The sequence below is a fragment of the Mus pahari genome, chromosome 8 (genome assembly GCF_900095145.1).
Source record: "Mus pahari chromosome 8, PAHARI_EIJ_v1.1, whole genome shotgun sequence".
Classification (NCBI taxonomy): domain Eukaryota; kingdom Metazoa; phylum Chordata; class Mammalia; order Rodentia; family Muridae; genus Mus; species Mus pahari.
The window spans coordinates 55835606-55851760 of record NC_034597.1 but is presented as its reverse complement, the minus strand read 5'-3'; the positions used below and the strand labels follow the sequence as shown (position 1 = coordinate 55851760).

The 16155-nt window shown below is 41.1% G+C and overlaps 1 protein-coding gene across 12 annotated transcripts in view; it reads left to right on the top strand.

Annotated features, from left to right (window-relative positions):
• Window positions 1-16155, top strand: part of Hmbox1 (homeobox containing 1) — a 135016-nt gene that overhangs the window by 90149 nt on the left and 28712 nt on the right. For all 12 annotated transcript variants that reach the window (XM_029541916.1, XM_021204003.2, XM_029541915.1 and 9 more), the window contains exon 6: window positions 3864-4017. In XM_029541916.1, the coding sequence (XP_029397776.1) occupies window positions 3864-4017 (154 nt within the window). The remainder of the gene's footprint in view (window positions 1-3863; window positions 4018-16155) is intronic.

The following is a 16155-nucleotide window of genomic DNA, read 5'->3' as shown; positions in this document are numbered from 1 at the left end:
TTGGGTTCTATAAGAGAGCAGGCTGAGCAAGCCAGGGGAAGCAAGCCAGTAAAGAATATCCCTCCGTGGCTTCTGCATCAGCTCCTGCTTTCTGACCTGCTTGAGTTCCAGTCCTGCATCCTTTGGTGATCAACAGCAGTATGGAAATGTAAGCCAAAGAAACCCTTTCCTCCCCAACTTGCTTCTTGGTCATGATGTTGTGCAGGAATAGAAACCCTGACTAAGACAGTGATGTTTCTGTGGGTACTTTGGAGAAGCTGTAATCTCTGAATACAGTATGGTGCCTAAGGTTCTTTTCTCTCTGCCTTTTAAGTAGTTGCTTAGAGTGCCGTATGTTCTTCTTTACAAGTCAGTAGAGTCACCTCATCAAGAAGTGGTTAAGCTCTCTACAAGGAAATATCGTAGAACATTGTAGTTATGTTTTGTATGAATTATATTTTCATTCAGTGAAACAACATATAGAAGTTTAAAATATAAGATAGGAAACAATATATACATTACTGTTGGTATCCAGGGTACACACACACACACTCACACACACACAGAGGCAGTTTAGATTTCTGTACGTATAAAAGCTGTTAGGGATTCTAGTTTAGAACAGTTCTGAAGTGGGGTACTGTTGGTTTGGGGAGACGTAGAAAGACTTAATTATTTAACCTCTGGGTCTTTTGTTTGTTTTGCAGTGCTTGGGATCAAATCCAGGATCTTGTGCATTCAAGGCAGGCATTTTACCGTTGAATGATGACCCTTTTGTGGCTTTCTGAATTTTAGACACTGTTGTCTTTGAAAAATACATATAATGTGTACTGAAAGAAGGAAGGAGGGAGAGAGAGAAGAGATGTGAAAGTCAGTTTTGTTCATGTTAATTGGTTATTTTGTTTATTTACATTTCAAATGTTATCCCCCTTCCCGGTTTCCTCTCCAAAGAACCCCCATCCCGCCCTCCTTCCCCCTGCCTCCATGAGGGTGCTCCCACACACACCCACTCCTGCTCCACCACCCTACTGCCCTAGCATTCCCCTTCACTGGGGCATCAAGCCTTCACAGGACCAACTCTTTTTTTATTTTTTCTATTTTTTTTGAGACAGGGTTTCTCTGTATAACCCTGGCTGTCCTGGAACTCACTCTGTAGACCAGGCTGGCCTCCAACTCAGAAATCCACCTGCCTCTGCCTCCCAAGTGCTTTTGTTCATGTTAAGATACCAAGAGAAGTACTGCCAGGGTTCCTGAGGTGTGGTCCTGCAGCTTGCCTGAAGCAATTGTAGGAAGTAAGCTGTGGGTGGGTTTATGAGGAGGTAGTTTGCTAATATTCCCTCTGTCTAGCAGACAGGATATCAGGAGAAATGTAAATAGCATCATATTGTTAAAAAAATGTAAAATTCAGACAAACTGCAAAATGAAAAGCTGACTTTTCTCTGCTGTAGAGATAGATGCCTGGCAAACAAGTCGGCTGTGTTTGTAGATTCTTTGCTTACATTAAATGACTTCGGGTTGCATTTCTCTAGTGAAATACTTATTTCAGCTTCTTGCCTCTAGATCTGTTCCGGGTTTTTACAAGTCTCTCCTTTACAAGGTTCTCTGTACATAAGCTCAGCAAGGGAAAGTGGGGTTATTTTTATTGATAATCCAGTATCTATAGATACAATATGATTCTCTGATAAACAGGCCCATCATCAGAATTTCCCAGCACATCTCAAAGCCTGCTAAGTCTTATAAATAAAACAAGCTGATGGAAACTAATCACATGGACTTGATCTTGTTTCTTATGACAACATTTACAAGAAAATGCCTGTTTTTCTTTAGAACCAAGAGCTAGTCTTGCTACCTGGCTTGCTTTGGGGATCACCAACTCCAAATTCCCAGGCTGGGTTCCAGGCAGCTAGCTATCATGCCATCCTGGCTTCTTGTGCTATCCTGAATAACTGCTACTTTGATAAAGAAATGGAGCAAGAAAAGAAAAAAACTTCAAAATTAATACGGTATTTTTAAAATTAAGAATACTTACAGATTTAAAATTATTCGGTTTCAGCTTTCTATACATAAGTAGACTTGATTTCTTTCAAGGTCACTATGTCACTACTTTATTCTCTTGGGGTTTTTTTTCCCCCTTTTCTCACTTCCTTTCTTTCCTTTTTTTCTGACCAACTTTATTTTAATCTAAATTCCTTTCTTATAGGAAGTCTAGACAATGCAGAATATTTTTTATATATATATATATATATATATATATATAGAGAGAGAGAGAGAGAGAGAGAGAGAGAGAGAGAGAACTTTTTAGAGATTTATTTATCTACCTATTTATTTATTTATTTATTTATGTGAGTACATTGCTATCATTAGACACACCAGAAGAGGGCATCAGACCCCATTACAGATGGTTGTGAGCCACCATATGGTTGTTGGGATTTTAACTCAGGACCTCTGGAAGAGCAATCAGTGCTCTTAACTGCCCAACCGTCTCTCCAGCCCCCACAGAAAAAAAATTTTTTAAATAGTTTTAGAGCTTTATTGTAGAAAGGCGGGGAGAAAGAGAGAAGGTAGAGAGAGGCTGGCCATGGCCACATGGAGAGAGGGGGAAAGGGAGAGAGAAAAGGCCCCGCAGAATATTTTTAAAGATTAATATTATTAACAGTAAATCCCAATACCAAAAAGAGATTTCTCCTGTACATCGGCAGTCTGTTTCCTTTAGCCTTTTAGGAGTCTGCTCTCTGTTAACTTCCATGCCTACCTAAGAGAACATGCCACAGCTCTAGCAGCCCACGCTGGAGCTCACTGATTTTGTGTTCTCTTCTCCCCCATTCCCTCTACTCTGAAACTCTCCATCCCTTCTCCAGGGCAAACGTGGGCTGAGAGAACCCATGGCCTTTTCTATTCTGTTTCTGCCTTCATCTTGGCCTGCTGTGATGTTAGCTTGGTTGTTTTGGACATTTTTCTTTTAGGAACAAAATTTATATACTTTTAAATAGGTAAATTCTTATCATAGACTCTTGCTGTGTGCTGTAATCCTTGTTTGCTCTGGTAAAAATAGGAAAGACTCCCGAGTGCTAGGATTAAAGGTGTGCGCCACTACTGCCCTGCTGAATATGAGATTATTAGTAGACAATAGACCTATAAACACTGAATCCTGCTCACTGAAGGCTTGTAAAATGTCATCTTATTTCCTTTGCTGCTGTATTACATGACATTTTTCTTTTTGAGACAGTGTCTCATGTAGCTGAGGGTAGCCTTAATAACTCTGATTCCTCTGCCTCCAACTTCCAAGTGGTGGGATTACAGATGTACACCAGATGTGGCCTAGTATAGAGGTTTCAAAAAGGGCTTAAGGGGAAAGTCCAGTCCTTCAGGAGGTAGGTCTCATGCTTTGTATGCAGTGCACTGAAGGAACTGAGGGATACATGAGAGCAGATGGGAAGGTGACAGGTGTGGTGACTTGTGGGCTTTTCAAAAAAGAGACTTTTACTTCAGGATTTTCCTTTGGTCATTGTTTATCTTGTGTGAATAGGTGTTTTGCTTGCGTGTATGTCTGTGAACTGTGTGTGCAGAGCCAGGAGAGGCCAGCAGAGGGCATTAGATCCCTTAGAACTGGAGTTACAGATGGTTGGTTGTTGGCTGTCATTTAGGTGCTGGGCATTGAACCCAGGACCTCTGGAAGAGCAATCATTCTCCTAACCACTAAGCCACCTTTCCAACTCCTTTATCATGTTTTTAAAAATAAGAATATTAAATATCTTGGCCTTCAAGTTTCGGTGGACAAAGGAAAGCTCATACTCGGCTTGTTGTCTTGTTTTCATGGTATCTTCATAATACTGATTTTTTTTTTAATTGCAAGATATTTGCTTAAAAAAATGTCTTGTTTATTCCAGGGGCTACGTTAAGTATGAGACCTGCCCCCATTCCAATAGAGGACCCTGAATGGAGACAAACACCTCCCCCTGTCTCTGCCACACCTGGAACCTTCCGACTTCGACGAGGGAGTAGATTTACCTGGAGAAAGGAGTGCCTAGCTGTCATGGAAAGGTAGGTTTCCTAGTCCTGTGAAACACTTGGCAGTCCAGTTTTGTTTCTAAAAGATAATATGAAGTCCAGATTCTAGCTCTGTGGGTATTCTGAAATATTAGAACTTCTGTGTTGGTGAGATAAGAGAGCTCATAAAGCTGGAGTTAGCATCTGTCAGCTAATTTTACAACTTATATTTGTCCTCTGCCAGGTAACAGTCTTTACAAAATTAAGATTTTTAGGGCTTTTGTTGTTTCTGCTGTTGTTGTTTTTGAGATAAGGTTTTTCTGTATAGCCCTGGTTGTCTTGGAACTCACTCCAAGTTGGCCTCAAACTCAGAGAGATCCTCCTGCCTCTGCCTCTGTAATGCAGGGATTAGGGCATACATCCCCACCACCCAGCTTAAAGATGGTATTTATAAATGTATATCTTTCCCTGATTTTGAAGAGCCTCTGTGCAGCTTGATTCTCATCAATGTTGAACGGTAGAGGAGAGCACTGAGATTCCCTTTCCTGCAGAAGACAGACCGTCTGTGAATGGATCCCAAAGACTACATGTGACAGAATCTGACCCATGGCTGGTCTCAGTACTTCCGACAGCTTCATTTCTCCCCCCCCTGACATGGTATAAACACATGCTTATAGCATAGTGCTATATTTAGTATGTATTCTACAGTAGATCTGACCTTTAAGGAGCCCCCACTTTCCAGCATAAGTGAAACATACAGGATTGTGATTTGTCAGAGACGTTGACAGCAACAGAGTTTCTTCTTACCTAATCAGACCACTAGTGTAGCATCCTGGATGGAGCATACGATGGAGATTTAGAAGTCCCAGAACCCCGATCAGGCTCTGATCAAGCCAGAGACCAAAACTGTATCCTTCTCGTCTTCAAAATGAAAATGTCAGTAGCCGACAATATGTAACTGAGGGTGTCTGCTCTCATTTCCCTGTTTCCCAGTGCATTGACCCCACTGCCTGAGGAAGGACAGGCTTTGCAGTGCTGGAGGTCAGATGGCGTACATGAGGTGACTAGGTAGCCACAATGGGACTGTCAGTTATGCACTGCTATGAGGTGCTCTCCCTCACTCTTGACTGTAGCTGAGAGTAGACCACATTCTCAGTAATAAGCCAGTGTCTTCCTGACTGACTGCAGTGTGGGGGGAAGACTTTAGTGTTCTGGAGATCTGATTGCAATCTGCTCCATTTCCCTCTTCTGTGAAATTTAATTCCTTCTGAAAGTTTGTTTCAAATTTCCACATAGCAGATGAGAATAAAAACAATGCCCAACTTAAATGAGTCACAACATCGTATATTTCTCTCTGGTGACAGAATACATTTTGATATTTCTTTGTGCCTAGTGTGGGTTTTCATTATACCAGTAATGCAATTAGTTAAAATTTTCACTAACATTCCAAAGTGCATTTATCACATAAAGTTGGTATGAGAAAGGATTAACCATTGAGAACATGCAAATAGTAGATGATACTATGCAAATAATAGAAAGCACATGACTCTTGATGTATTTTAGAGTGGAACCTAAGACTCAGAGGCTGGGGTTCCGTTTACTTCTGAGTTTTCTTTCATAGAATTGCACTGGCTAAATTTTAGTCAAAGGGATGCACAACATTTTATCTTTTTGTAAGGTTCCTATTTAGTTCTAACGTATTTTTAACCTTAATTTAAAATCTTCACCCTAGGACTCAGTATTTTCTGGCTTCATTTCATCTTACCTGGCACAGCTAGAGAAGGTGTGGCTCAGACCTGACTGATCAGAAATGCTGAAAGCCTTTCAAAGCACTGAGTAGCAATTGTCTAGATGATCTGCATCATCCAAAAATGGAACTTTGTACTCACAGAAGTGGAACATGAAGTCACCTGGCCTTAGAGTAGCATCATGCTTTTTGGCATAGACTGAATGTTTCAATAAATACATATGCCCAGCCAAGTAAGCCTTATTCAGATATGTTAGCATAGGATAAAAATCCAAAACTATTCCATTCAGCAAGATAAATTTCAAATCAATCAGAGAAGTGAATTTATATACATAGAAGAAAACATAAATTATCCTTTCGTATCCTGGAAGTGGGAGACATATTTTCTAACGGAAACTCATAATCCAAAAGCAGAAATGAAATGATGGATAAATATAGGTGGAAAGAACTTCTGGGGTAAAACTAACAAAGTAGAAAGGCATCACCCTTAATATAGAGTTCATACATGAGGTAAGACCAACAGCTGGACAGAAAGATGGACAAAAGGGACCAGACAAAAGTAATGCGACAGCTTCCTAAGCACACGCAAAGTTCTAAGATGATGATTGTTATTCTCCCTTATTGTCACTGTCCTTGAGACAGTCTACTCAGCCCTGGTAGTCCCCAGCTCATGGCAGGCCTCCTGGACCAGTCTCCAGGTATAAATCACTGCATCCCAGCAAAAACCACTTACTCTGAATCAAGAGTGAGTTGAATTAAAATTCTATTGAGGTGCCATCCTTCACCTGTCACACTGGCAAACAGTTTGGCAAAGTTTTCTCTTGATTAGGCTCCGCAGAAGTGTTTTCATCCATTTCTATGGAAATGCAAAACAGCAGCTCCTATGGAAGAGAGCCGGGCTATGACGGGGCAGTTACCTATGATTTACCTTTTAGAGCCTCACTCCTGTTTCTACTGACAGAAATACAAAATAATACCAGAATCCTGGCAGAAGCCTGAATGTATCTGTAGTGGTCTGGGTAAATAAGTACAGAAAATGAAAAGGCCACAGAGATGGCCAAGCGGGTAAGCACCTGCTGTGAAGCCTGATGTCCCAAGGTCAATCCCTGGAACCCACATGAACGTGGAAGGAGAGAGGCATCGCCACCGCGCTGTCCTATCCCCACACACAAGTGTATATGTACTTATAAGAAACAACCTCATTAGCCAGGCATGGTGGTACACGCCTTTAATTCTAGCACTTGGGAGGCAGAGACAGGCAGATTTCTGAGTTCGAGGACAGCCTGGTCTACAGAGTGAGTTCCAGGACAGCCAGNGCTACACAGAGAAACCCTGTCTTGAAAAACCAAAAAAAAAAAAAAAAAAAGGAAACCTCATTGAGATAGAGCCCACTTGTTTAGTGCCTTGAATGTACCTATAATCATGTAAGTGTCACCACATTTGCTTTTACAATACTGTCACTGTGCCCTCAGAACCTTGGGATCTAATGGAAACCACTCTCTTTCCTCTCATCTCTCTTAGTTCTATGTAACCATTAGTCTGTGTGTAAATGTGTCTTCTCTGGACATTGTAATATTATGAGTGACTCATAGGAGGCCAGATTAGAAGACTGTCAGAGTAACCTGTGCCTGAGTGAGGAGGGCTGGATGATAGTAAAAAGACAATGGGGTAGCACAAACAAAAGGCATAACTATCAGAAAGGAATGTGAGGAAAGACAGTGTAACTAACTGTATGTAGGAGGAGCATGGATGGACAGCAGCAAAGAGCATAGAAGGAGCTTAGCTTGGTGATGGTCAGGCATCCACTGAGGACAGAGTCTGTACCACTGGAGGACAGACATCCAGTGTCAGCATCCCCAGCCACCAGTTCTTATGGTTCTAAACTGAAGATTTAAGTGTAGTGATAGAGTAAAAGAAGATAAACTCGAAGTTAGACAAGGTTTGATACTAGCTCCCCAGGCAACCCAAAAAATCTTAAAACCCTACTGATTTATCTCATTTTAAATTCATGATCTCGAACCCCAGAGAGATGTTTAGTTCTGTCAGGTACTCATACTATGTCTTCCTGGTTCACCCTTTCCGCTTTCTTAAAATTACTTTACACTTCGTTTTTCCTCTGAAAACTCATCCTCCTTTTCTCGTGGTAACCTTGCTTGAGTGAGAAAAATAAAACACTTACAGAAGAGTGTCCACAAACTACAGCCTGCTAACATGTATGTGCGGAGCCATGGGCGTGTGCAGTTTCCCCAGTACCTCACCACACCCAAAGCACCTCAAGGATGCATTTCCCCAGGACTTAGCAGTGTTTGGCTTATCGTGGATCGTCATATACATATAAAACGTGACTGTTGCTTTTTTCCTTTTTTGACCTTTTTGCATTCTCTGTCCTGTGTACTTCACCTTTCCAGTACTGACTCCCCAAATCATTGATTATTATAAGGAGCAATAGTATGTGGTTCTATTTATAGAAAATATCCAGAGTAATCAAATTTGTAGAAAAAGAACATATTTGGCACTGGCCCAGACCAGGGAAGATAGAGGTCTGGGGGCCAGGAAACAGCTGAAGAGCACACTGCTTTTATGCTTTTATGAATATACTAAAATCACATTTCAGATATGTAAATTGCTCCACATGTGAGTCATACCTTAACAAAACTTCACATAAAGAAGGAAGGTGTTGTTTAGTCCGCCATCAGGAGCACCCCTGTTTACCATGCACATTTGATCCCCTCTGTGGTCCTTTTCCAAATGAGGCAACCCAGGTTCAAAGAGGTTAGATGACATCCTAAGGCTATAAATCCAGTGACCAGCTAAACTCCATGTGCCTTCTTAACCCAAATCTTATGCCCCGGGATTAGTATCTGTTTCAGCCTTCTGTTAGGTTAAGAACATATAAAGGCTTTAATAGGGAAAAGATGCAACACAAATGTGAAGAATATAATTGATGTTGGACCGCAGGAGCATGAGGAACACAGGCTTATTCTATCTGTATAGGTTGGTCTTGTTTCCTGTTTAGAACAGTATTTGTTGTTTTAAAGATTTGTTTATTTTAATGGAGAGTTTGGAAGACATTATTGGATAATCTTTGATTAGTTACTTATTAAACTTTTACTATATATTACCAAAAAGCTAGGCTTAGGTTTATATATCCACAAAATGGAAAATGTACATTTGATAGGCCTATATCTGCAGATAGTGTGAGATGAAAACTGGGACTTCCCGAAACCTGCCCCTTCATTCATTCAGTCAACCCCCTTCCGGTAATCGGGCAGTGTTGGGGAGAGAGATTAGAAACAGCTTTCGGTAGAAAAAGAGGTCGTGTAAGCTGGACTTGATTTCTGGAGGCAGGCCCCAGTATACTCTCCCTATATGCCTTTCAGAATCTGGCCATGGTGTGCCTTGGGAAACAGGTGTGCCTTGACTCTGTGGCTAGAACACAGAGAATGAGGCCCGGCTATTGTTCCTACTCCTGTTTCATATCAAAGGAAGAAGATAGAAGTTTCTAAACCACACCACAGGTTCTTTAACCCAGTTAAGAAAGATGGGAAAAAAGCAACAACCTTGGAAGCCTCGAGCAGGCTCAGCAGTAACTGTGAGAGTCCCTGGCAGTATCAAGTGGATGTGGTGACCACCTGGAGTCATGGAGTAAGACAGTTACTTACTGCTGTTATTCCTAGTCAAGTGAGTGAATGACTGTCCAGGAAGATACAGACGAATGGATCTGTGCAGGTTTTGTTGTTCTTATGGACCAGTTTACCTGTAATATGTTTTTGTTCTTGGGTTGTTTCCGTCACGTTCATCTTCTATAAGTAATGGAGAACAAAAATAAAACCCACCAGTAAACATAGAACCATGAAATTATAAGGAAAATGAATTTTGACTTTTTGACCTTTGAAATCAACAAAATAACTCTAAGGAGTTAATTTAAAATACTTGCCCCAGAAACCAAGGAATCAGCATGGAAAACAAGCTTGAGAGTAAGTGTCTCCTTCTCCCAAAATTCAAGTATCCAAAAATAGGTTCTTAGAAGAACTGCTGTCGTGAGCACAAATAGCACTGCAGCCACAGTATTATGGCAAACACAAATTAAATCAGAGCTCTAAACTTGGTGTCCCTGCCCTTAACCTGATGTGTGTATAATCTACATTTGAGACGTGTCTGACACACAGATTCATTTTACAGAATGTATTATTGCCTCCTGGGAGAATTAGTATGGAAGAGATGAATCGGTTTATAAAGCATGTTTCTTGAATGTTTGAGGGTTCTGTATTTTCATTCCCTTGGTCTTTAGCAGTTTGGAATTCTTCCCAGGACAGTTTGTTAGTGTAAGGTTTTGGTATCAGTCTCGTGCCTGTCTCTTTTTACTTACAGTTTCAGTGGATTCTTCACCAGCCGGGTTCTGGAGCGTATCGTGTGCAGAGACTGGCGCTCTAGCTGCAGGCTAGCACGGCCTGGGTACCGTGAGCACCCCTGAGAATGAGCTCAGCCAGAAGTCCGTTTTCCTTCATGTCCTCATAGCTTGTGGAGAGGTCCTCTCAAAGTCAGTGTTTACAGATGTATGGTAATGAACTGTCCGGAGTGTTCCCGTCTGAGGTGACATCGTTCACCTCACACTTCATCTAGATTCTTAGAATTACTAATTTTTTTTTTATTATTAAATGAGAAAACTACAAACTCATGACTTACTACTTAGAAAAAATTGACTTTTTATTTTTGGTTTTTATAACTTTATTATAATCACAAAGAATATTTCATCTTCTTTATTACTGTTTTGTTGCCCAATTGAGTTAGCCTGCTGAAGGGAGTATCTCATAAGCTCCCACATCTCAGAAGGCATGTTAGTAACACTGAGGAAAAAATGAGTGTGTTTTTTAGATTTTTACATTTAAGTGTGATTGCTTTTTAGCAAGTGGCTCCATCAATAATGGTGAATTTATTAAGTGGCATGCTGCAGCAAAGGATGGTCCTGGCTTAGTAAACTTGAGGGAATGTTAATGAGATGATAGGGAGCAGATGGAACAGTTGTGCTATCATGACAAAGTGTAAGGCAAGCTGAGTCATAGCAGCTCTTACCTGTCATCCCAGCACGTGCTGGGAGGCTGAAGCAGGAGGATCACTTATGAGTGTGCAGGAGCACGGAAAGCATACCAAGTTCAGGCTAGCCTGGGCGGCTGAGGGAGACTGTCTCAAAAGCCAGTAGTAACAGTACAGGTAATAAAGCAAAAGATGTGCGTGCAGAAAGATGAAGGTGGAGAGGCATGGTCAAATTTAAATTATTTGCTTTAAATGTTGAGTTTATATTTTTGTATTCTTTTCTTTTTCTTTGGTATCTGATGTTATAGTAATTAGGAATACATACTAAATATGTTCTAGGTATCCATAGGCAAGTCACTTGCTACAAAATGACTATTGTAAGACCATGGGGCTGGAGAGATGGCTCAGCAGTTGAGAGCTTCTCTGTAGGAGGACTGAGGTTCCATTCTTATCTCCCAAATGGTGGCTCACACCTGTCTATAACTCCATGCCACGGGGAGCCACCCTCTTCTGGCCTCTGCAGCACTGGACACGCATATGGTACACAGGCATACATGTTGGCAAAACACCCACACTCCATAAAAATAAGTGGAAAAAATAAAAAACCAAAACATGATGTTAGCTATCTATAGGAGTACAGTGATTTCGTGACTATTAAATGTTTAAAGGACACTCATGCTACGTGTTTAATAGCTGGTACTCTTCCTTTCACTACATGGTCAAGATAAAAAAAAAAAAAAAAAAAAAGTAGAGCGAATGAGATGACTCAGTGATTGAAGTCCCTACTGCCAAGCCTGACAACCTCAGTGAGGTCTCTGGCACTCACATAGCAAAAGGAGAGGGTCAACTCATGCAGGTTGACCTCTGACCTCCACATATACCGTCCTCCTAAAACCAATCAATCAATCTAAATTACAATAATAATATAAATTAATAACTTTCAGGGTGATTTTATTCAGCAGAAATTTTCTGAAGCGGTCACTTCAACCAGTTGAAGTCTGCTATGCCTTTCTTTTTAAAATAAAAACAGTGCAAACATAACATGTGTCCCTACGAGTTATACTTGTCAAGCTGAGACAAGAAGGTAGGTAGCCTGGGAAACTTCATCCTTTTTTTTTTTTTTTTTTTTTGAGGGGGGAGGTGCAGGGAGAAGACATCACTGTTCACTCTTCTCTGGTCCTGTGTGAGCAGTGGATGGTGGGTGGGACCTGGGCTGCCCTCACAGGAGAGTTTGACCACCAGAACAGTGGGAGAGGAAACACTGCAGAAACCTGGAAGCTGCTTCCTGTGGTTGTAGGCAGGATGCTTCAGGGGTTGAGAGGAGGCAGGGCACGTCGGTGGCAGGGGTGAGGTGCTGTGAGCATTTGTTGAGTCTGGCTGGAGTGGCATGTGATCTTGCACCCTTGACTGCAAGCTTGGCTTTCTGGGCATTTTGACTTGCATCCCTGCTGCAGTGGGTTCTAATCACACGCCCTTTCCTTGTCCGTTTTCCAAGATGTCTGCACTCCACTTTCCTCCCACGTATGAACTAAGGGCAGTGTTTCGGGTTTTTTTTTTTTTTCCATGCCCGTGACTCAAGATTACAGGTTGAGAGGGGGGTGATTTATAGGACAGCATAGGAATTTAAAATTTGAAACTGGTTGAAAAGTCTTTCCATACTTCCTTTCTGAAGTCAGAGCCGACATGGAAGGGAGTAACTTGACAATCTAGCCATGCTAAATCTTGTACAAATCTTCTGATTCTGTTCCCATATTATAAAGAGACTTTGTTATTTATAAAAATTACAGAATTTGGTTTTCTCGCCAACCTGGTGCGTTGTTGGGATAGAATTATAGACAATACAATTGCCAGAAAGAATTATCCCCCATCTGCCCAGTGTATTTTACCTGGCATTTTAGTGGCATGTTTTATATGCTCCAGGCAAGCATTTTATTAGACTCGGCAGGCAAAGAAGCTGCATGGCAATAGGCGTGAAGGCTGATGCTTCCCAGGGTAATGGGAATGGGACTGAATGAGTAGGTAAGGAGAGCCCACAGCCTCAGCAAGGGTCAGCTCTGTTAGCTCTGTCTACTCTGGACGAGCCAGGCTCAGAGGAGACGCAGAGCAGTATAGTATCTCTCGATTTTCTTCAAAATTTTAAGGCTGTTAGGTCAATCCAAAGGTAAGTACTAGTGAAGGATTTAAGCTTACCCCCGCTGAAGTGACTCAGAGACCTCTCTCGTTGCTTCAGTGTTGTCCTTCCATTCCTTCATCATTGTGCTGTGGTGGCAGGGTTGAGCTCCTGACCTCTGCTCTGCAGTGAGTAGGACTAAAGCGCATGCCCTCTGCCTCCCGACATAGTTTTGCCATCAGCTCGGCTTCCTTTCCCCCCTTCCTGATGTCAGCGCTGGTTGAGAATAGGAAATGCTGGAGGGATAAACTATAAATTTTGGAATTAATAGGTACTGGAGGCTGAATTTTAAAATGAGTTTCTCCTCTCCCATACCCTTGTGGAATTACTCGAGTGGAACGTAATGGGCTGCTCCTCCTGTGCCTCTGCAAGGAGAAGGAAGTTCTTAGCATTTACATGAGACAGCAGGAGCCTGGACATGACCTCATTTCAATCCATTAGACTATTTGAGGAAAAACAACAAAACTTTGCCACTTATTGACAAGTAAAGCTATCCCAATCCATTTCTCATAGCCAATAAGAAGATGAACTGTCCTTAAATGCATTTTAAAATTGGCAAATTATACTTCCTAGTTCCTTTCTGGTCAAACAGAAATAGCTGAAAGAAATTATCATGACGCTTTTGAGGTGGATAAAAGTCTTCCCTTTCTCTTATGAATGCTTTGGCAGCAGTTGTTATTTTTAACAAACAATGATGTACCCCTATTTCTCTAGTCCCTGACAGTTAAGTAGAATAGAAAGCCTGTGCTCCACATGCCCTTCTGTAGCCATAGTCTACAAAGAAACAGCACAGTTAGGTGACTATTGGTACCATGAGAGTCACAGTGAGGTATGACGGCTTCATCAGAACATGAACTTTAAATATGTAAACACTGACATAAATGAAGGTCAGCTTATGACTAACTGAAAACTGTGGGAGACAAGTGAGTCTTTTCTTCTTAGGATTCAAATATTCCAGCTATTACTTTGTATCCATCCTGTGGTAGATACTAGGAGGAAAAAAAAAAAAAAAAATATATATATATATATATATATATATATATATATATATATATATTCTCTCTCTCTCTCTCTCTCTCTCTATATATATATATATATATATATATATATATATATATATATATATTCTCTCTCTCTCTCTCTCTCTCTATATATATATATATATATATATACACATACATACATACACTATACACACACACACACACACACACTCACACACACACACTAGGGGATCAGAGGCAATCTTGGCTCTTCTTATAGTATGGGAATGAGTGTTAGAACCTAAGATCCCAGCTTCCATGGGGCTTGCTGTGGCAGTGGCAGGATATGGACTTGGGAGTAAGGGTTCTACTTGCTTGTCTTTTGGTTGAAGAAGCTTAAATATCCTGCTGAGGTTTTTTTAAGATTTATTACTTTTATGTAGATGAGTACACTGTAGCTGTAAAAATGGTTGTGAGCCTTCATGTGGTTGTTGGGAATTGAATTTTAGGACCTCTGCTCGCTCTGGTCATTCCGCTCACTCAGTCCCTGTTCGTTCTGGCCCAAAGATGTATTTATTATTATAAATAGGTACTCTGTAGCTGTCTTCAGACAAACCAAAAGAGGGCATCAGATCTTATTACGAGTGGTTGTGAACCACCATATGGTTGCTGGGATTTGAACTCAGGACCTTTGGAAGAGCAGTCAGTACTCCTACCCCCTGAGCCATCTCGCCAGCCCCCTGCTGAGTTTCATACAAAATGTATGTCCTCTTTAAACTGTACTTGGAAACCTATGTACCATAGAAACCCTGGGTATGATATAGTGTCTCATACAAATTATTCTGTTCTATTGCTTTGGTAACATGCAATACATTAAAAGTTCAGATTAGGGCAGAAGAGGTTGTTCCGTCTTGTAGAAGACCTGGGTTTGAGTCCTAGCTCACAGCCAACACTAACTCCAGCTCTGGGAGATCTGATGCCCTCTTCTGACCTCTGCTGGCACTGCACACATGCATGTAAAATAAGATTTAAAACGTGTGTTTTTCCAAAGCCCAGACTTCATTTCTAACTCTCTTGAGACTGTCGTATAGCCATCATCCTTAGGCAGACTTGTCATCAAAATAGCCTTACTGTTTAGTTTTCTCTTGGAAGTTTATTAAACCTGTGTACAGTGGCTAAACAGCCTTTCAGTATATGTTCTATCAGGTAGTATCAGAAACTAATTTTACTTTTGTTTGTTTGTTTGTTTGTTTGAGATATGATCTTACAATATCTCAGGCTGAACTGGAACTAACTGGTATGTAGACCAGAATGGCCTCAGAATCAGAGAGATCTGTCTACCTCTGCTTCCTTAGAGCTAGGATTTAAGGAGTGCTTCACAATTCCTTGCTTTTTATTGTTGTTTTTAAGAAAAGGTTTTTTTTGGGGGGGGTATTTTGATAAGATTCTCTATAAGATAAGGTTCTCTATAACTTAACCTTTTAGAAGGCTACTAAAGGCCATTACCTACCCTCTGATAGTTTGGCTTCAGGAAGTGCCAGGATAACCAGAGACCAATACACCCTGATTCTTCAAGAGATCTTGACCAAAAGCAGAGACTTTATTGCCACCATAAGTCTAAGAGTTTACTTACTTGGTTTGCTATTTATGAATTAAAAAAAAAAAAATGATTCCCCTGGAAAATCAGTTCTCTTTTTAGGCTCAGACATTCTTTTAGTAGGAATGTGCATTTTACAAAAGTGTGCATTGACCCTAAGGAAAAAAGACATCTAGGGAACAATGAGTTGATCAATCCTCTTTCGTTGATCTTTCTATTATGATACATTATTGGTGGGCAGAGTGTGAGGAACTTAATTCTCTATCACCTTCCAGCTCTCTCTGACAAACCTAATTCCTATCAGGAAAACCGGACAGAAGGCAAAAGGTGCAGCTACCGCCTGGCTGCAGCCGAAGCAGATCGCAAGAGGAACTCACCAGCCCCGATGCCCAAGAGTTTGTGAACTTTCTGCTGATTTAACTTGTTTAGCACTCACATTTGGTGGTTCCTCTAGAAAGTTAGTGGGCCAGCAGAACCAAACACCACCCTTACACACTCTCTTCTTTATTGTTAAAATGGAGCATGGCCCAGATGCTTGGTGAGGTCGCCAGAGTCAGTCAAGCTGCTTGTCTCAGCTGAGTGCAGCTTCTTAGTTCTCATTCTGTCTCTGTCTCTGTCTCTGTCTCTGTCTCTGTCTCTCTCTCTCTGTCTCTGTCTGTCT